Source organism: Sprattus sprattus (genome assembly GCF_963457725.1).
Source record: "Sprattus sprattus genome assembly, chromosome: 1".
Lineage (NCBI taxonomy): Eukaryota > Metazoa > Chordata > Actinopteri > Clupeiformes > Clupeidae > Sprattus > Sprattus sprattus.
In genome coordinates, this window is record NC_137920.1 from 74,449,606 (window position 1) to 74,471,601 (window position 21,996).

The following is a 21,996-nucleotide window of genomic DNA, read 5'->3' on the forward strand; positions in this document are numbered from 1 at the left end:
AAGGACAGTCGTTGAGTAACTAGTTTGTCATAATGTCAAAGTCAGCACATTTCAAGAGATTTCGTTAGTTTTAGCTGCTAGCATACCGTTAGCAAATAGCTATTGATCGTTGTGCTGCTTTAACTCACTTTATTCAGTGCGGCTTACAGTGGTGCAGAGGAACGTGTCTCACCAGCTTGTATGCTCTTGGCAGGCAAAGCCAGAACCTTCTTTTCATGCGCCCTTTTAATGGTTTATACCAGTTTCGCGTAGTAGCCTTTGATACTTAGTGCATCAGTGGCAGAAGTAAAGAAAAAATGGGATGTTCTCGTCTATTGTTTGATGGTCCTCTCTCAACGCTAACATTCCAGCTTGATTAGTGCTGACAAAAAAAGAAATCAATCTAATCCTTAAAGGGGTCATCTAATCTCCTGACCACAGCAACCCAAGACCCTCCTGAGCCATGCAGTCATTTCCTGGACGTCATGCCAGGACGCCATGATTGATGGTATTAATAAAAACCAATTAGCCAATTAAAAAAATAAATACTAAAAAGAGGGAGCCTGAAAGTCTAAAAAGCCTACAACTCACCCTTAAGCTACGTTCAGCATCAGTTCCTGTTGCTCACGAGAAAAAACGAATTCCGAGTGATCTCTTTTTACACTCCGTTAACTTAAACTCTGTGACCAAAGTGATCAGCTAGGCTGTGAGGCTCCCATCTGCTCCCACCGCTCTCTTCCACCTGCTAGCCGAAGGCCTGGCCAAGCTGTTCAGCTCAGCCCTCCTCCGTCTGTCCGCTAGGCCTTTGAACCAGGGCCTCGTCATGGGACTGGACCTGTCCCCTTCACATGTGAAACTAGTAGTAGTCAGATTCATTCTCAAGATAACGGGTCTTGATTCTGCCTTGTTTGGATCATTTTAGATCTAAGTGTAATCCCTTGGGCCGGGAGATGGTGAGGATGTTGTTGGTATCTGAGGCTTTGGGTTGTCTGGCCTATCCTGTCCTATCCTCACACAGTGCCATTGTTTGCCATTCCTTCCGACAAGGATGAGGATTTATTGGGTTTTTACAATATAGGACTTTTGTCGCAAACACATCAAGTAATATCTTAGAATATTATGCCACAATACATCGCTCTTTCATTTGTAAACAAAGAACAGTTGAACAACCACACACACACACACACACACACAGACACAGACACAGACACACACACACACATACACACAAACACACACACACACACACACACACACACAAACACAAACACACACACACACACACACACACACACACACACACACACACACACACACCACCATGAGAACAACAACATCAACATAACCAGTGATCTCACTGACCTTTCACCATTTTGGCTCTGACCCCAGAAATGAGCCCCTGTGCTGTTCCTCTTTCTGCCACCTGGGGGCGCTAGCGTGTCCGGGCCCTTGTGCCCAGAGTCAGGAATCACACCCCTGGGGGAGGCCATCACCAATGCCCACTGCAACTGACCAGCATCAGCAGTGGCAGCTGCGTGAGGAGACGGGAGGAGGCCGGGACCGGAGTCGGAGCCCGTGAAAGGCGCGGGGGGGAAGAACGGAGGAGGCCTCAGCATCCACTGCGGGGCCTGGGGAGGGGCCAGTGCTAGGAGGCTGTCCTGCTGCTCTCTGCTGACGTGGGGGGAGAGCCCCCTCGCCGTGTTGGACGTGTTGAGGTTTATGTTCAGGTGGACCGTGGGGGTCCTGCTCGAGGAAGAGAGAGGAGCAGGAGGAGGAGGGGAGCGTCTGTGCGGCGGCCGTGGCGGCGGTGGCGCCGGAGAGGTGCCCGAGGTGTAACTGGAAGAGCGGGCGTCGTCGTCGATGACCAGGATATCGGCCCGGGGTTGTTGGGAATCCCCTCCAGCCAACAACGGCCCGTCGGTCGGCGGGGTGAACCTGCTCCTGGTCTGGGTCTGGGCTGCATGAGTCCTTTTGGGTCGGTTCTGCCTGAGAGGTCGGCCATTTCCCCCCTTAGGTTGAAGTTTCCTTTCTCCCTGGCACTGAGTGACCTGCGATTTCAATTAGAACGAGGTTACGCATGTCCTGAAGCATGCTGGGATATTGCAAATCAGAATGCTTGAGAGGTTATATTTTATTGTGGTAATCTTTTTAAAAATGTGAAAAATAATTCCCTACAAAAGCCAAATAATGACTGTCAATGTCAAATGACTAATATAATCAAATCTAATCATCATGACTATGAATTTTGAAGTGTCCTTTAATTTGTTTCATATTTTAACAATAGCATAAATATTTCAAACATTTATAATAGATTAGCTATTTCCTTGTAAAACATTTGCTACATCACTTCCGTAGAAGCTACACGCAGACCCAGTTGACATTTATATGTTTTTGTGCTCAAATCACAGTATACAAAGAGGACAGTACACACACACACACACACACACACACACACGCACACACACTCACTCTGTTTCTCTCTCACAGGCACACACACACACACACACACACACACTCACTCTGTTTCTCTCTCACAGGCACACACACACACACACACACACTCATTCTCTCTTACACACACCGAACACATACGGTCATACGCACACAAATATACACAGACACACACACACCACAAAGAAAAAACGGGAGATATATTATGCAGTAAGGACTGCAGCTGTGCCTCTGCATCTAATGCACCTGATCTACCCAAACACCAGCTTTCACCATTCTAATGGGAAAATATTTACACTGCTCTCCCTCCCAGCATTAGGGTGGCCACTCAAGTGCTCAAAATAATGATGCTTCTGTGTGTGTGCGTGTGTGTGTATGTGTGTGTGTGTGAGAGTGTGTGTGTGTGTGTGTGTGTGTGTGTGTGTGTGTGCCTCTTTTTTTTTTTTTAAATCTGGAGCCCCAGACTCCTCTGGACGATGCCTATTGTGGCTGGGAGAAATCTCGATGAGAAATTGTGTCTGTCGTTGCGGGAGGAAAATGAAATCCCGTGGGTTACGCCGCTGTGCAGATGTTTCTTTCATGCGGAGAGAAAGCCCTTTGGTGACAGTTTACACATTTGGGTCGAGCAGAGCCCCTAACTCGGTGAAGCGTGGGGGGTGGGGGGGGGAATGAAGACGATCAATAAGGAACACATAGGTGGAGGGGGGGGTGGGGGGGCCTTACCCTCAGCCTCTGGGTTTTCTGATGCCACAGGTGCTCCGTGTTCAAACTCTCATCCTCCTCTTGGCTCTCCTGGCTGTCTGTGCTGGAATCTTCCGGCGATTCCTGGACCTTCAGACAAAAAAAGCACACACACACACACACACACACTTAGTCACCTTTAGACACACAGTTACCTTCAGGCAATCAGACACCATCAGACACCTTCAGGCACTGTGTGGAAACGCAAAAGGTACTACTAATACATTACATACATGCAAGGGCAGACTCTCCTAGAAAAAGCAGAAGCATATCAAACACACTCACAAAAGCACTTAAAAAAAAACACTTGACCAAATGCAGTGTATGGTGTGGCCTGCAAATATGCATAGCATTCTAAACATTGATTAGCCGAGGATATATGTCACAAGAGATTGGGCAAGTTACACAAAGACATGTACATGTATTTTTTTTTTCACGTCATATCACAGTGTAATGCATGGTGGCGGGATCTCTGGCTACAGATTTAAGGCCTAATCGATCCTACACACATGAATCAATTCATACCCATGTCAAAGTAAGTGTCTATATAAGCTCACATGGTATCGAATGCACTCTTTCAATTCTTCTTAATGCACTAGTTCAAGGAGAGTACCTACTGCTAATGCTGTAATGAAAATCATTTAGTTAACTTCAGGCCCCCTTTCACAACTGGGGACAATTTGAGCGTGATCAATGGTATCGACGGCTTGAAGAGCCCCTCAATGAATGCAACTAATTCTAAAAAGTGTGAATAGGCTAAGGTCACGGCAAACCAAGCTGCCGTGAGTGGCCCGTGTTGTAATATATCCATCAATAAGCACGCCGCCATGCTGGTCTATCTATTTACCCAAAGGCCAGGTAACTGCGGAGGTGATCACGCGGGCCTGACTCCCACTGTTGGCGCCAGATCTGTCACTGGCTGATGATTGTTACGATGCACGCAAAAAAAGGGGGTTTTAGAGCCTAGAAAAAGGGGGCTCTGGTGTAGTGTACAAGTGAGTGGCCATTGATAATGAAATGTGCCCTACATCCCAGGGTCCTGTCCTCTCCATTGTTGAACTGGACCAAAGAAACAAAGCTCTGCTTTGTTTAACAAAAATGTTGCTTTTTAAAACAGCAGGTGGCCTTTTTTTTTTTTTCATGCACGCCACAGAGTTTTGAAGCGGAGCATAGAAATGACTGTACAACACAACAAACACGACATAAAATATAACCCTCGTTCCAGTGTACGTAGTTATGACTTGATTTGGAGTATTGCTCGAGGAGCTGCATACTATCACTCTATAATGCCATCATATGAGGATTAAGGTGAGTGTCAGCGTTAATGCAAGGTAGGGTGATTATGTAAACACATGAGATCAAATTACCACACACTTGTATGGTACAGTCCTCGATTCTGTCAAAAGGTCATTGATATTTCCAATTGCATAGTAGGCCTACATCATACAGAGATTATTTCGATTATTTATTTCGAATCAAATTACACCTTCACCTGAAGCAAGTATTGATTGTCTGGAGTAGTGTTTGGCTATATTGGCTATGCCTAGAGTGCGCACACAGAATGGACAGCTAGAGAGCCGTATTTTGGCAAAAAATTGAATTGCAGACCAATCCTTTACTGGCAAAATAACAATGTAAGGAGGGTTCTACGATGAGAAAATGCCATTCACTTCCTTTTCCATTGTTTTTCTTCTGACTCACTGCGCTACGGGAAGGGAGGATTTCTCCCTGAGAACTTGATGCAGGTGTTACTCGCTACCCATGTCTCGGGGCGCGAGGATCGCACCCCTTGGTCTGATTCGAGCAGCCATTGTGGCGGAGAACAGGTGCCAATGATTCAGCCGTGGACAACACATATCTTGCTCTTTATGTCCTTTGTGGCGATGCGGGGCACAACCTCGGGGCCTGTACCTCTGCCATTGCCTTTTGTGAACTGTTTTAATAATCTCAATCACATTGGCAGAATGATCAACCAAAATAGCATTTGGGAGCATCGTAAGCTCCGTAATACCTATTCTGTTAAATTGGTCCCATGTAATTGCCTCTCTACAGGGACGAGCCAAACAAACAAAGTCAGACAATCGGACCTTGCCATTTTCCGAGACTAGGATACACAGCTTTCGCGATGAAGACTTCAAAGGAGCACGGATTCTTGAATTGCATTTGGTTGCTATTGTGGCCGCCCAGGCAATCTTGATTAGGTGTTTACACTGAGGTAGGGTATACAGTGGCAGAGAGGGGCCGGAGCCATGGTCTAGAGCTATTAAGAGATTGTACATTATGTTCCTGGCTTTGAAGTGAGGGCCTGAGGGAGGACGAGAGACTCCGGCTGAGTGCAGTGGTGGAAGATTGCTCCGCTACTTCTGTCTTTATCAAAGGGACCTCTGCTGGATCTCATCATCCAGCTGCCATTCGCCGGGGCAAAAGGAAAAAAAAAGTTGCCGCATTATGAGATTGTGTACGTTTAATAACGTCGCTAATTATCGATACTTAGGGTTCGGTCGGAGGACAAACAGCACATTTGGGGAAATACTGATAGCCTGCCTATTTACAGAGGAGAATGAAAACTCAGCTGATTTGTTTTAGACAAAAAAACACACATGGTATAGCATTAGATTTGGAATAATTCATATAGGGCAACTGAGGCAAGGGAAGATCACGCGAACTTAGGACTGGCTCAAATAATGTCATAAAGCTTCATAACCTAGAGGGCTGACGAAGTCAAAAGATGACGGTATGCATATAGCTGATAAAAAAACAGGGTTATTCTTTGACATGATATGACAGTTTGACAATTTTCATAACATCTATCATTTCCATGTATCTTGTGGACCTTGGTCTTATAATTTCAGTTTTAGAAAACTTCAATACATTTCCTGTCAAAGTATTTCAGTACAATCTCTTTAGCCTTGTTGTTGAAGCTGTGTTGCTATAACTGTGTCTTTTAATAATCTGTATGATGCAGGCCTACTATGCAGCGACCAGTCAAGTTTTGCTGCGAGTCAGCCAGGTTTCTGAACATGATCTCACATTAACTTCCATGATAATTTGCATGTGCCGGCTAACCTAGACATTATTTACATACCACACAACCCACCACCTCCCTGCTAAGGTTCACAACATCATATTATTATTTACACAACGGGCTGTAAACCACTATAAACTCCATTTTACAATGCAGACTTGAAGTAATACAGGCTGCTGAGATAAAATGGCAGGACTAACCCCCACAGGCCCACAAACGTTCTCAGGTGAAGCACCGATACCTTTTATTTCACATCATTGTTTGCCATCTTAGCGGACTTCAAATCATTATTAAAACTAGCCCTTCATACATTTGGGATTGTTGATAAACTGACTGTTTCAGAATGAATGCTAAAATGTCATATGTATACAAAGACAAGCCAAAGTACTTACAGGCCCTTTATACGACTCCTAATATAAAGTCTAATGTGGAAAAAAAAAACATAGTCTACAATCAAACCAGTCAGATTAAGATGTATTTCATGAGTCAGACAAGCATCTTGACCTCTCGGTCATCTGATACTGCTCAGATCTTTTTTAACACCGATATGAGGTGCAGGCTGTATAATTTAGGGGCGTAAAGGCTAAACACAAAATACTAGGCCTACACTTTTAAACAGCATTCACTCAAAGATCACTTCAGCCCCTATCCAAATAGCGCCCCCACTCCCCCACCCCTTCCAAACCCCATCTGGAAAGACACCGCAAGGAACTCCTAATAGAAAACTACCCGGCTCAATCATAGGACCCATAACACACACAGACACAACACACAGCTTTCGCGGAGAAGAAGGGGGAGCGAGAGCTAGCTCTGTTTACAATCTCACAATGGTAACGGCTCTTCAGTATGCAAATGCACCTGATGTGAGACATTAAGGGGGAACTAGGGCTCAGATGGACAAGGAAAGGTTAGAAATGCAGCAGACGGACACATGAAGGAGTGTGCACACAGTTCGCCAAAGCCAATTATAGCCTCTGGGTCAGGTGCACTGATATCTAAGAGGCTATTGCTAACAGAGCCTCTCTCTGATGTCCTTAATGGGCACGGTTGCACAGATCAAACCATAATAGGCTCTACATAGGCAGACATGATGCTCTCCATGGTTCTTTTTTGTCTTTTTTTTTTTTTTTTTTTACTTATTTGAGTACACTGCAATTGAAGACTAGATTCGACAAATTAAATATCCATTTAATGAAAAAAAAAAAGCGGGGGGAAATGGTGCTGTTTTATTGGCCTAGTCTATTGTAAGGACAAGCTCAAAAACAGGGCATGGTAATATATGCTGGTAGGAAAAATTCAAACAGGAAGCCAATATACAACTCCATGTATTCAGGTACTGACTAGTAAAAGCCCAAACCCAAACTAATGAGCCGCAAACCTAAAAAAAAAGTTTAAATCATAGACATAGCAGCATTGCTAATTTTGTCATCAATCACATAAAAATCACATTCAAGGTCACATAAAAACAGCTATGTTATCACACATCTGGTATAACATGCACAATAGATACACAAATATAAGGGATTTTGAACTCATTATGGCAAGTAGGTCCAGATTCCTTACCCTCATCCTCTTATGGCCATGTCATTAGAGCGGTCAATTTTAAAGGGTGACAGCCAACAGGTTGGACTTGAGGGACAATAGATTCCTGCAATGTTAGTGCGACCCCTGGTGGATGTTTTAGAAAATGCAGTCCCAATGAGCGTCAATGTAACTGAAGGTCCACCTGATTCAGTATATTTATACAGCTCATTTAGTTATTCAATTTAATTAAATGATCCTGTTAAAATTAAGCAAAAGTCACCTCATTGTTCGATAACATCTATGAGCCTTTATGTCCATTCAGAGGAAATCATTGTTAGCTGGGGGAGGGGGAGACTTCCTCTAATTAAATGTCAGTACAGGCAACACACTGTGAAACACTTGCCATATTTCATGTGTTTATTCAATAATGTCTAAAGCTGTAATGACAGTACAACCTGTAAACACACCTGTACTAATAATCATAAGCTTTATCTGTTCCGGAGCCACTGTGTGCTCTTCAGCAACATGCAGTCGATAAAATGATGTTATCTTATATTTTCTAATCTAATCTTATCTCATGCGCTACTTCTCTTATCTTGTGATATGATCTTATCTTATCTGTACACCTAGTCGACCGTGATCAGTGCTGAAGTAGGAGACAGTACAACACATACCTCAGGTGGGTCTCTCTTCTTCCCATACATCCTCAGGTATGAGCCCTGCTTTGATGGGTTCACGCCCAGTGTCTTCTTGTTCTGATCGACCACGTCACCCCTGGGTTTGGCGGGCCTTGCGTTTGACCGCCTGTGTGAAGAGCTCTTTTGATGGAGGGGGAAGGCACGGTGACTGTCGTTCACTCTGCCAGGGGCTTCTTCACCTTGCTCTGGGGGTTCACGTGTTTGGTCGTGTCCCTCGGGAATCGCTCTGTGATGTCGCCTCTGTGGCCTGGCTAGACTGGTCTCCTTCAGGGCGTGATTCAGACGACCTGCTGCCATCTCCGCTGATGCAGGCGGGGACTGTGTCTGACTGGATGTTGTTGAGGTGTCACACGCTACTACCTGATCTTCTGGGGGATGCAGATGGAAAGAGGATGCTGGGAGATCCAGCTGAACTCCACTGATTTTCTCTACTGTGACGTAGTCCTCGGTGGGTCCACCAGATCGCACCACCCTGTGTCCGATAGCGTTGACCTTCTCATGACCCCTCCTCTTCGTCAGGCTCCGGACTTGCCCAAGGTCTTCCTCTGGCCCGTCATACCCGTCATGGACGCCATGCTCCAGCGAGAGCTGTGTCTGCAGGTCATGGAACAGACGCACCTCCTTGAAGTTCCTCCTCCAGTCAGGGTCATACCGTAGGTCCGCATACTCGTCACTGTCATCACTGAGAAGGATCAAGTTCATTTTAATTGAATTAAAGAAAGAAATAACAAAACAAGAAGTTAGTGTTGTTTCTCCAGCCTGCCATGACACAACAGTATGATTTAAGAGTACATTTGGGGTGATTTAATTTCTGCTGCTGTGCATTTCGTCATATTTGTGGTGTGATTGCTGATAAAAAAAAAAGAGATATGTTTCGCTTTAAAAGCTTCCACATTTGTTTGTCCTTTCACTATTGAAAAGTCTAAAAAGAAATCTTCTGCCAAATATTTCTTGTTAGACTTAAATACACTGTGATGCAATGACACAATGAGACTGCACGCAAGCAGGCTGCAGTAAACAAATGATTCCCATGCAAACTAAAATGTACAAAGGCCAGACGTATCCAGACGTAAAATGCCTTCCAATCAAGTAGGAATGTTCAACAAATTATCTGAGAATAGTTTTTAAAAAGTACCATTTTTGGATGTTAATGTAACAGTAACTCTTCTCTTTTGATTGTCCTGTGATGACTGGCTTGGATCAATAAACAATAAGTAAAAAAAGTACCATTTTGGTTCACCACCACATCCTATTACCATTTTGATTGCTAGAAGTCTCTAGTCCATATCCCATGATGATCAAGGTTGACACAGCTCCTCGATTGCTAGGCATTATGTGCATAGCACAGATTATCTAAGCAATTTTGTCACCCCTTGAGAGCTCCTGAATACAGCCGAATAGAAACGAGTTTTCCCCCAATTAAAAAAAAAAGCAGGATACAAATTAAACAGCTTTAAATCACTACATGGTCTTTGTCACACAAATGAAAAGACCTTGTTAGAATAAGCTGAAGGATGTCATTATGGGATTCTCAATGCCATGAGATGCATTACTAATGTCATTGTGCCTTATGCAGTGCTATCTGTAGGCTACAGCGCTTCACACCATTGAGAGCAAAAGGGCAGGGATAATTAGGTCAGGTTATGAACAGAGACACGCTCGAGAGCATACGGTTCACACACAACTGCTGAAAGTTAAGCTGAGAGACAGCATCCTAACTCATCATCGCTCTTTCTATGTGAAACGATATGTCTGAGTTAAATAAGAATTTTTACGACGTACGATATATGTTTTTCTCAATGCATCACTGACCGATAAAGCTCTGGATGTCATTCATTGTAAACTGAGAGAATATGATGAGCGCAGGGCCGTGATCTATTTAGTCTCTGCATTCACACAAGAATCTTTTGTGGGGACTTGCCACAGTCGTTGCGCCGCAACAATATATGGGTGAAGCACCACTTCACTGCATGTTCATCAATGTCCACAAAAACAAGAGACTGTCTCTCTTTAAACTGACAAAAAAACTAAATGAGTAGGGCCAATGAGCAACAGTTGTGGTGGTAACAGGATAGCGTCGGAACAGATGTGGGCATTCACACTCCAGATTCCTACATCTGTGTTTGAGGAGGATAAAGGGTCGTCCATTTCACGACAACAAAGCAACTGCTTTTTAACAGTGTACACAATGGGCCCTCATTGTGATGACCTCAGACAAAACAGAAATCTAATTTCGCTCAAATGAGGGCAGTTACATGGAAAGTGATAAAATTAGGGTCTTTAAGGCCAATTAGAGATGAGCACTTCTCATTCAAAAGCCTTTCATTATCCATTTTTAAGGGAATTGAATAAAAGCGGAGCTTATTATTTCTTTATCTACCATTAGGTTATATTCAATAAAACAAACTAAAAAAGATTTGAAGGATTTAAATATGTAAGTGCTCATAAATGTAATGTGCCCTAAACATAATCTCAGTCAAGGCCTATTACATGTTGCTGTTTGTCTAATTACATATGCATCACCAACCTTTTCAAAGGGTATTGTTGGACGCGCAGAGGCCTACGTTTATTGAGGACTGCTGTTGTAAATGTGGCCTGCAATTTAGTGTTGTCTTTATTTGACAGGCTTTGTCATTACCCCATGTGCAAGTCAAGAACAGACAGACTCCCAAGGGGAGGATGTTTGCAGGTACAATTCTAATCATCTCCTGTAACTAGGGACACACTCACACATTTGTTTTGGTTGCCATTAAATAATGAAAGGAGGATGGAATGGACAGAGCATGCCCTTTCTTCCTTTTTCTGTTGAATGGTTTTACATGTTTGTTTGTTTGTTTGTTTTCGTTGTTGCAATTGATACGTTTGTTGATTTGTTTGTTAATTACACAAATTAAGAGTTTAGCCTAGGCTAAACCTTTTTTTTTGTAACAGAGTTAAGTTACAAAAAATATAAACTTAACACACAAAATAAAGAGCTTGAAATTCACCCTTCTATTTTTGTTTAAGTATTCAAGTGGAAGGCCTACTAATGACGTCGGAAAAGGGTAGGTGAAGGCCATCAGAGGGTGGGATTTGACAATAGCATGATTAATAGCAGGAACTGGGCAGATGGCTGGATGTCAATAGACTATGAGACTGTGCTGAGATTAAACTGACCTACAAAAAGTAGGTGTGCATCTACATTTACCTTGTCACTTCCTCATCAGTCCTGGTAGTTCGGTGGTCCACGATAGTAACAGGTGTCTTCTCAAGACTATCTGAACCATTTTCCTCGATTTGAATGTTAACGTTACTGCCAATACGCCTCTGAAGCTCCAGCTGATAGGCCTTTTCCAGGACCAAGGTGTCTGTGTCCGAATCTAGAGAGTCCAACAGACTGAAGGACATCTTTGCATATTCTAACATTACATTTACCTATTTTAAATCACGTTTGGACAAATGTAGTCACACGTCGTAGTTTGATTCGAATCATGACCTACGGCCGAAGATAGCATTGTCAAACAGCTAGCTAGCATGCGTTAACTTTGTCAATAAAAACAAAAGCGTTGTTCAGAATTACTGGTTAATAATGCAGGCACCTGGTTTTAATACTTCCATTTTACAACCGTATCATAACAACGAAAGCATAAAAACCTAAGCGAAACTTCTACGCGCGAACCTGCTGTATGCTACTCACCAAACTAGGCTGGGTCTGTTCTTAACTCTACACAAATGTTTCCATGGATACATGGACGCTGAGGGGAGACGTGACGCTTGGTGCCACAAATGAACCTGCGCTAGGTTACATGCTATTCTTATTTGATGAAATCCAAGGCCTCCTACGTTTTCTGTATTTGCAAAAACTATGTGTGAAAAAAAAATCAAAAAATGAGCTCCTCTAAATTATGATGGTCTATTAGGGAAGGTTATGGCAATCTTTGCGTTGAGACCACTAATTTTCTTTACACTGGCTTGTTGCCAACAGGTAACACAAATGTTCGTTCAGTGACTAGTCTTAAAACTATGCAACAATCAGCCACTTCTTGAGCGATGGTTGCATAAGCAACCAGTTTTGGGATCATCGCCAAATAAATGTAGATGGTATGTGACCATAATATGTGCTGTTCCCTTACCATCCTAGGATATGTAGTTGTGTTCAGAGTTGGAACACCCGGCAAAAATGTAAGAGAAGCTTTCATAGCACAATGCCCACTGTATTGCCAAGACACCAGTGAATATGTTTGCAAGCTCTCATCAGTGCTAAATAAGCTTTAGGTGACGCAGTTGTTTTGTATGCCTTTTAAAAAAGCTAGCTCACCCTAGTCAGACCAAAACTCCTTACTACTGCTAAATAACCATTAGCGGTTTTTTTGTATTAAGTGCATGCTTAATATGACTTAACAGGACATGGCATTGACAAAATATAAATGTCTTAAATGCATCAGAGAATGTTATAACTATGGCCATGGACGCCACATTGCCTATGTAAATAGGGCACACGATAGCATAGTATGTAGAAAGGACAGTCTGTGCAGCCTATAGTTGCTTATGAGTAATTGCACTGGCATACAAGCCATGAATATATGAAGTGACATCCCAGCATTTGAAGTTGCCATAGACAAGGCATCATGGATCTTCACATATAAAGGAATTCCTGGGTATATGTGTGGTACAACCACAGTTAAGACTATTTGAGTGACAGCACCGCTATTAATACTAATGAATTAATAGCATGGGCAAATAAACCCATTTGAAGAACACTACTAGCAAAACAATTACGGTTATAAAAGGTACACAGAATAAAATGGACAAACCAACAAGTGTAAGAGGCTGAAGGCCAGCAGGCTTTATTCAAAATGGTTCAGAGGTATAAAAAGGCATATAGTCAAAGGCTCCTGACATACATCTTTGTGCAACAACTACAAAACCAGTTGTGAAATATTCAAGTGATCCCTTACAGCCATGAGGTTGGGCAAAACACTATCCTCCTCCAGAGGTTTCTCTGTAAACATTAACTGTTCTAGAGGTAACAGGATTGTTTAGTCGACCTCCTCAATGGTTGGCCCAGATGATCCACCGCCACCTGGTGCAGCACCACCAGCACCTGCTCCAGGGAAGCCGCCGGGCATGCCACCGGGCATCCCTCCTGGCATCCCACCGGCACCCTGGTACAGTTTGGTGATGATGGGGTTGCACACCTTCTCCAGCTCTTTCTGGTGATGTTCGTACTCCTCCTTCTCAGCAGTCTGGCGAGAAAAATGGCAAGTCGGAAATGCTCAATTAAAGAAGGTACTTGGACCCCTAAAAGGGGAAATTGCAGTGTTGCAACAGCAAACCACAACCAAAGCACAAAGTGGTAAGCAAAATGTTTGATATGGTATTGTGTGGGTGTAGTCGCAGAAAGCACCACTGAATACATCGTTTGTGATTAAACAAATGTGCCACAAATCCATTGCATATAATGCACAAACATACCTGGTTCTTATCGAGCCAGCCGATGACCTCGTTGCACTTGTCCATAATCTTGGTCTTGTCCTCATCACTGATCTTGCCCTGCAGCTTCTCATCCTCCACTGTGGACTTCATGTTGAAGGCGTAGGACTCCAGGGAGTTCTTAGATGACACCTTGTCACGCTGGCTATCGTCCTCGGCCTTGTATTTCTCAGCCTCTTGCACCATGCGCTCAATGTCCTCCTTGCTGAGACGACCTAATTAAGGGGTTGACAGGTTAATTAAGCAGAGTAAAATAAAAAGGCACTCATGATGAAAACAAGCACTTTAAAAATGTAATAAAGCTTGGCACACGCACTCAGTGCACTAGAGTGGTATGAAGAATTGAAAATTACCTTTGTCGTTAGTGATGGTAATCTTGTTCTCCTTGCCAGTGCTCTTGTCAACAGCAGAGACATTGAGGATACCGTTGGCGTCAATGTCAAAGGTCACCTCGATCTGAGGAACACCACGAGGAGCTGGAGGGATGCCGGTCAGCTCGAACTTGCCCAGCAGGTTATTGTCCTTGGTCATGGCACGCTCACCCTCGTACACCTGTTAGGACATCACAAGATGAGTAAGCTACTTCATGGAGACATATTAAGACATGGCATACTGTCTGGCATCTGCTAGTTACACATCCTTAAATGTAGACATCGCTCAGACATCCAAGGAAGGTGCTTGGGGCCATCTTTGGTTTTTCAACCTCTGGTGGAAACTACGAATGGCATGGAAAAACTGTCATCATTGCGGTGTCAAATATGCCACTAAGGAGTACTTACCAGTGTAAATTGCACGCGTCTTAGTTTTATTTTTTCTAAATTTGGTTTCATCAATTTTATCAAATGTTAACAAATCTAATTAGACATGGCAAATTCAGCACTCATCAGCAAGGTGGGTTTTCCCAAACAGATTTGTGCGATTCAGACCGTATGGCAGAACACAGCTCGCTGTGTCCAGGCACCATAAAAACGGTCATCTAAGCGGAAAAAACTGATATTGGCTGAAATAATTGAACTGACCTGAATGAGCACACCAGGCTGGTTATCGGAGTAGGTGGTGAAGGTCTGGGTCTGCTTGGTTGGAATGGTGGTGTTACGCTTGATGAGAACGGTCATGACGCCACCAGCGGTCTCGATACCCAGAGACAGAGGAGTGACATCCAGAAGAAGCAGGTCCTGGACATTCTCTGATTTGTCACCAGAGAGGATGGCAGCCTGGACAGCTGAAAAGGAAAGAATATGGTTTTATTCTTCTTGCCCTCCACTGAAGGTACAAAAATAAAGCCAAGTTGAAGTTCTCGCTCAGACATCCAAGGAAGGTGCTTGGGGCCGTCTTTGGTTTTTCAACCTCTGGTGGAAACTACGAATGGCATGGAAAAACTGTCATCATTGCGGTGTCAAATATGCCACTAAGGAGTACCCTTTCACACTTACCAGCACCGTAAGCAACAGCCTCGTCGGGGTTGATGCTCTTGTTGAGCTCCTTGCCGTTGAAGAAATCTTGCAAAAGTTTCTGGATCTTGGGGATACGGGTGGAACCACCGACGAGGACGATGTCGTGGATCGCGGCCTTGTCCATTTTGGCGTCGCGGAGGGACTTCTCAACTGGGTCCAAAGTGCCACGGAAGAGGTCAGCGTTGAGCTCCTCGAAACGAGCCCTGGTGATGGAGGTGTAGAAGTCGACTCCCTCATATAGGGAGTCGATTTCAATACTGGCCTGAGTGCTTGATGACAGGGTGCGCTTGGCTCTCTCACAGGCGGTGCGGAGACGGCGGACGGCTCTTTTGTTATCGCTGATGTCTTTCTTGAACTTGCGCTTGAATTCAGCAATGAAGTGGTTGACCATGCGGTTGTCAAAGTCTTCGCCGCCCAAGTGAGTGTCTCCAGCAGTAGACTTCACTTCAAAGATTCCGTCCTCAATGGTCAGGATGGACACGTCAAAAGTGCCACCACCAAGATCGAAGATGAGGACATTCCTTTCAGCGCCAACCTAGAAAAGAAACACACTTAGAAATTGTACAAATACAAAAACAAACTCCAATCTAAAAATCCATATTAAATGATGGATGGTTAAAGAAATAACCCAGCACAACTTATAAGCTCATTAGTCACAGTTACATGTAGTTACCTTCTTGTCCAGCCCATAGGCAATGGCTGCGGCCGTTGGCTCATTGATGATACGCAGAACATTCAAACCAGAGATTGTGCCGGCATCCTTGGTGGCTTGGCGCTGGGAGTCATTGAAGTAAGCAGGTACGGTGACAACGGCGTTGTTAACAGTCTGTAATAGGGGGGGATAAAAATACATTAGACAACTGAATTCTGAAAAATTACCAAATCACAAAATTAGAGCTTTAGGCTTTCTCTGCGGTCACATTCACAATAGTTGGCAAACAGGTGCTAGTATTCAATGTTGAGTCACGTTAATGCAGCTGCTAATCCCTAGATTAATAACCACTGAAATAGACTTGAGGTCGAGCGATCAGACACGTAATCAGTGGGCTTACACGCATTTACAAAAATAGCCTAGGCTATGGAGCCACATCAACTGCTGTAAAGCTGCAAAGTGAAAGTAATGTATTCATCGGGTACATTTGAGTGCCCCTATGGCCTTAGTGACTGGGGAATGGCATATGGTTAAAGAATACCATGTTTAACTTGTGTTTCATCTTCATGGAGACAAAAAAGGCTTTCAAATCGTATGAGTCTTTGAGAAATGTGAAAAGCACTATATAAATATATATTGAAAATGACCATTAGAACACAGAAAATCTAAATTTGCCACATATCACCCACGCCTAACACAAGACCAAACCAAGCACAAAGTTAATATTTATCAACTGAACAACAAGTTACATTACCTTTCCAAGGTAGGCTTCAGCAATTTCCTTCATTTTTACTAGAACCATGGAGGAAATTTCTTCTGGGTAGAAGCTCTTTGTTTCACCCTTGTAGTCAACCTGGACTTTGGGGCGTGTGGAATCATCAATGACGGTGAATGGCCAGTGTTTCATGTCTGACTGAACAACCCCATCTTCAAATTTGCGTCCAATGAGTCTTTTGGCATCTACAAGAAACATCAAATACCATAAGAGAATGAAGAGGAAATTAAAAAATATATATATTCTATCTGTATACAATTTAAATCCATATTTATATTGCTATACAGTGTGATACAAGTTGTTAGTCACTCTCATATACATACCAAAGACTGTGTTTGTGGGGTTCATGGCAACCTGGTTCTTCGCGGCATCTCCAATGAGACGCTCTGAATCTGTGAAGGCAACATAACTGGGGGTGGTTCTGTTGCCCTGGTCGTTGGCAATGATTTCAACTTTGCCATGCTGGAACACTCCCACACAGGAGTATGTGGTCCCAAGGTCGATGCCTATAGCTGGTCCTTTAGACATGGTTACTAAAAAAAAAAAAAAAAGAGAGAAATTCAAGTGATTAATAATTTAATACATCAGGCTGTTATTAACAGTTATACAACCAATACCAACGGAAAGTGGCGTCAAATATATGCAGCGACCGTGCCAGTTGTGTTTGCGGCATATCCTGCCGACGTCACATTTCGAGAACCTTCTATTCTGGAACCTTCACTTCCGCTCGTTCCCTTTGCACGGGCACGTGCCATTAACCTCAGAACATATTATCCTCTTTTTTAAAAAAAAAGAGAAATAACGAGTGGCCCACGATTAAAGGCTTGACTTATAAAAAACGGCCCCATTTTCAGAGAATGCCCTCCCGCTATTACCTTTAATAAATCTAGTCGACGAAATGACCGACAATACTCATTGTTAGAGGAAAAGCGTTTGCTAGGTAGCTTGTTAGCCAAGTAGCCATAATTTCCTCGTGGCCCTTGACCCAACTGGCTTGCTACCACGTAAATTCTAACTGACTAGAATTGGATCGGACAGAAGTATTGACTGTAGATAATCTCACTTGGTGCCGTTAAATAAATATTCCCGCCAAGTAATCACAGCAGACACCTGATCAGAATGAACACCCGTTCGAATTTAGCCAGAGTTCTGGTTTTGTACGTTAACCAGCGACTCATATACGTTTTTTCGACATTAAATTTACCAACGTAGATGATATCGTAAGAAGCCATAATAAATAACACTTGAGTCATGTATCTACACAACATAAAAAGACAACTTAAGCAGGCTAGCTATACTTGCATTGGTGTAAAACCGGTACCTCGCTAATGTTAGCTAACTAGCGATCTATCTGCCAGTTCTTTCATACATATCGCTAATGTTTAAATGTTTTCCTCCCAACACAGGCATCTCAATGGAGTTAAACAGATACGAGAAACATCAGGATAAAACATACCTTCTTAAATTTGGGTAGGGTTGTGTAATTGGTCTTGAGCCGGCTGTTGCCAAAGTTCACTGCTCCGCCTGGAGAGAGAGAGAAAGATATGCCGGTGAGGAAACGATTTATAGGAACCCATTCGACCAATCACGTTAGGAGTATAAGACCGTAGCCCAACCCCAAGGAGCAAAAGCGGAACACAGCGTCCTACATAATTATGTTGATAGATCCGAAAACGTCAAGAATATTCTAGCCTTCATAAAAGTGGAAAATTACTGTCTGGTGTCACTATTTTTGCTTTACAGTTGCAAAATGTATAATCTCATTGAACCCCTGAAGCTTTCACCATTGTTACACGCCTCACTTTAACGCTTTAAAAATATACTCTGAGTAGCCTACAGGCTGTCTTAGTAGAAAAAAGCCACAAAAACTTCTTCTTCAACATTGAAGGTTCTTCGTATTTTTACAACTTGAACATCGGCCTCATTCATTATCGAAGCCGTTTTATTCTGATGGTCAAGCATATATCCTTTATTTGTGAGAAATGATGAATCTTGAGTATACAAACAAACAAAGTTAAATCAACATCCCGCTGTCAATGTTAATTCCATTTGATCAACGTCAAATTCATATGTTGGTTCATAATTTTGCACCCTTAGGCTAATATTGAAGCAACGGTATTTCAGTGAAATTTAAACCACTGCAATTGATATTAGCCAAATTGAGCAAAATATTGTGCAAATCATTTCCTATTTTATCTATATCCAAGATAAATTAAAACATGATTTTTATATCAGCCTTTTACAATATGGCCAACATATAGCATACAAAAATGGCCATGGCCAAAAAAAGCACATTTAGAAATTCACTAATTCACTGGTGTGCTTCATGGCTGGTATCCACGCACCACCCTCTCATCTGAGACTGTCTGCCCCCATATAGATATCAGAGACTTCATTAACCTTCTTTGCAGTCTTTCTGTTGTTTTTAGTTCGTTTGACCTAAAGAGATAGATAAACTTGTATTAATCCCGTTAGGGAAGTTCGGGTGTAGTAGCAGCAATGTTATAGGAATCAAATATATACATGCAAATTAAAATAAATTAGGAAAAATCCAGGTGTAGGAGACAGGTTGGGGCTGTAGTCTGGGGGGGGGGGGGGGGGGGCATGCTGCTGCCTCCTTGGTATTGGGCTGGGGGTGGTGGGAGGCGAGATGTGAATGGGGGCACTGGTGGAGGTGATGCGCCCTGCTGAGCTGATGGGCGATGGGAGGTCAAACCTGTTGATAAACTGGTTCAGCTCGTTAGCATGTTCCAGGGTTCTTTCAACGGCAGTGCTTGACTGTGTGTGTAGCCAGTTATATTTATAATCCCCCCCCCCCCCCCCCCACACACACACACACCTCCCTGGAGATGTTGGCCTGTAGCCTTCCCTCTACTTTGTCTTTGTAGCTGTCCTTGGCCACCCTCAGATCCTTCTTCAGCTCCTTTTGAACAGCTTTGGCCCACTCAGTGTCCCCTGCCATGAAAGCATTACATAACAATCAAGTTAGATTGTTGAAAGTTTATCTTGCAGCTAATGTTATTGTGACATATTACCTACTTCAATGCTAGGTTTTTCTTTAACTCAATTATAAATCAATACTATTTCAGTCTCACTGTCTTCAACATTTCGGTTATTAATCTGTAGGCCTATGTAATGGTGATGCTTTCAGATGGAAAATCTATTTCATCTTGCTATCTCCCACATTATGACTTTCTGCCAGCTTCAGGCATGTGTAGTTCATTGCGAAACAGGCGAACACATGGTGCAAACACTAAGCGATGAGTCACTTCCAATGGGAGTGAAGGAAGCGTGACACAAGCTGCAGAAGCAAATGAGCCTTGATGTCTGGCCCACTTGGTTAGTTGTGTAACCACAAACTAGGAGTGCCCGTTTCCCCTCCCTCCTGCGCTGCCTGAGTCGGTTCATATACCCCCTAGGCAACGCACCGGCTGATATAGGATTACATCATTCACATTGTAGGACACCTTTTGATCACCATGGTGACAATAAATAATAATAATAATAATAATTCATTTGATTTTTAAAGCACTTTTCATTCAAAGGAATCTCAGAGTGCCAATGACAATCTGTTTAAAAAATAACTTTATTTAAACAAAGTCTCACGGTCTTTCACTCACTGCGTGCACACTTTCATTCAGCTTATGTGTGTGGAGCTACTTTTGTGAGGTACATATATTCAATACACAGCATACGATAATTTACATAATTATTTTTTTTCATATTTTAACATAATGGCATTACTGACATGTTTACATCCATACAAAATGTACATCTTGAGATTCAGCACCAACGGTCCATAATTATTTAAAGCGTATCATACATGAAAGGTAACTTTACAGTTCAGTTTCTTTAACTGGACTTCGTGTGGCGCTGTGGTCTTGAGTTATCAGGATGGCATTTCTGAGGTGATTGTCAACAGTCACCTCTACTGTGTGTGATTCGGAATGTGACGGTGCAGCTGAAGCTGAAGCTGAACTCGATGCTAGAGTGGACGCTGAGGTCGAAGCTGAAGGTTGTTTACCCAGAACATCGACCTTATATTTTCGGAAATTGCTCTTCAGGAAACCTGTGGAATAGGAGGATATGGTACATTTAATTTCAAACAAGTTACACAACAATACAAATAAATGACAGTGAGAGAAGGAAACTGGAATTGGAATTGGTGTTATTTGTTTGATGATGTAGCATACCCAGGGACACTTTAGGCTTGCTCTCCTCCCCGCTCGATTTTGATTTGCCACTCTCCACAGACTGATCTGATTCTTCTTTTTCTACATGGAAAAATCATAAGAATATTTGGTTTGAATTGGTCTCTGATGCGCCAGGTGTACATTTAGGAGGAAATATGAACATATCAGTGTGTACTGGTGTTGACGCCTACCTGATTTGTACTTCTGGTGTGCTCTCCTCATCTTGACGAGGAGGAAGGTGACTACTATCATCAGGCAGATAATTAGAGCGGTCACCGAGGAGATGAACAGTGATGCGCTCCCACCCTCTCGTCTCTCTGAGGGGGCTTTCTCATTGACTCCTGGGATAAGGGGGTCGACAATGAAAAGATTAAAATCTTTCAATGTGTTTGTGTGTAATTGTTTTGTCAATGAGAATGTGTGTATATACTGTATAAGAAATAAGATAAGAGATAGATAGAAAGATACTGTATAGGTTTTAATCGTACCTTCAGTGTAATTTCCAATGCCATTTTCGGTTGTAGAAGTGGTGTTGTCTGATGTGTTGCTGGTATTGACCAGCAATGAATTGGTGCTCTCTTGCGTGGAAGTCGTATTGATGTTTGTATCGGTGGACTGACTTGTTTTCATGCTAGTTATCTCTGAGTAGTCCGTCTGTCCTGTACAGATAAGATACGTCAAATATAAATATTAGTACGCACACAAGCGTAACTGAATTAAATCATTACAATGTTTCAAGCTCAGGTTAAAGGGGAAACTTTTTGGGGCCACACTTTTACTAAGGACAATTAACGCTTAAAATTGGTCCAATATTGAGTTAGAATACTGTAACCAGGAACCACAAAACTTCTATATGATGTAATCAAATGGGGCAAGCGTCTGCGTCAAAGTAAACATTTAGTTTTCGCCACTGACAGGCTCGTAATGTAATGCTATAAGTGTCTGATAACATGGAAGGGATCTCTCCAGAGATAAACCTGTGTCTATTTACCTCAATAACTGTAAATGACTGAACTGTAAAGAACTGAAAAT

General features: G+C 42.9%; 2 protein-coding genes across 2 annotated transcripts in view; both read right to left on the reverse strand.

Annotated features, from left to right (window-relative positions):
- jhy (junctional cadherin complex regulator) overlaps positions 1-11,823 on the reverse strand; it is a gene marked incomplete at both ends in the record, with an annotated part of 15,493 nt that extends 3,670 nt beyond the window's left edge. The window contains 4 exons of the mRNA XM_080854720.1: positions 1,342-2,027; positions 3,154-3,261; positions 8,395-9,100; positions 11,606-11,823. Of these exons, the coding sequence (XP_080710846.1) occupies positions 1,342-2,027; positions 3,154-3,261; positions 8,395-9,100; positions 11,606-11,823 (1,718 nt within the window). The remainder of the gene's footprint in view (positions 1-1,341; positions 2,028-3,153; positions 3,262-8,394; positions 9,101-11,605) is intronic.
- Positions 11,824-13,220: 1,397 nt separating this feature from the next.
- LOC308361902 (heat shock cognate 70 kDa protein-like) lies at positions 13,221-18,313 on the reverse strand. The gene is made up of 9 exons (XM_080834378.1): positions 18,228-18,313; positions 17,095-17,304; positions 16,751-16,956; positions 16,018-16,170; positions 15,324-15,879; positions 14,910-15,112; positions 14,244-14,442; positions 13,873-14,105; positions 13,221-13,643 (listed from the first exon to the last, which is right to left on the reverse strand). The coding sequence occupies exons 2-9, from the start codon at positions 17,297-17,299 to the stop codon at positions 13,437-13,439; spliced, it is 1,962 nt and encodes a 653-aa protein (XP_080690504.1). The 5' UTR covers positions 17,300-17,304; positions 18,228-18,313; the 3' UTR covers positions 13,221-13,436.
- Positions 18,314-21,996: the final 3,683 nt, after the last annotated feature.

Coding starts and splice junctions, on each gene's coding strand:
- LOC308361902 (XM_080834378.1), bottom strand. CDS start 17,299: ATGTCTAAAGGACCAGCTATAGGCATCGACCTTGGGACCACATACTCC. Junction 14,443..14,909: donor AGCCTGGTGTGCTCATTCAG/GTCAGTTCAATT, acceptor ATGTCCTAACAG/GTGTACGAGGGTGAGCGTGC. Junction 14,106..14,243: donor TACCATCACTAACGACAAAG/GTAATTTTCAAT, acceptor CCCCTTAATTAG/GTCGTCTCAGCAAGGAGGAC.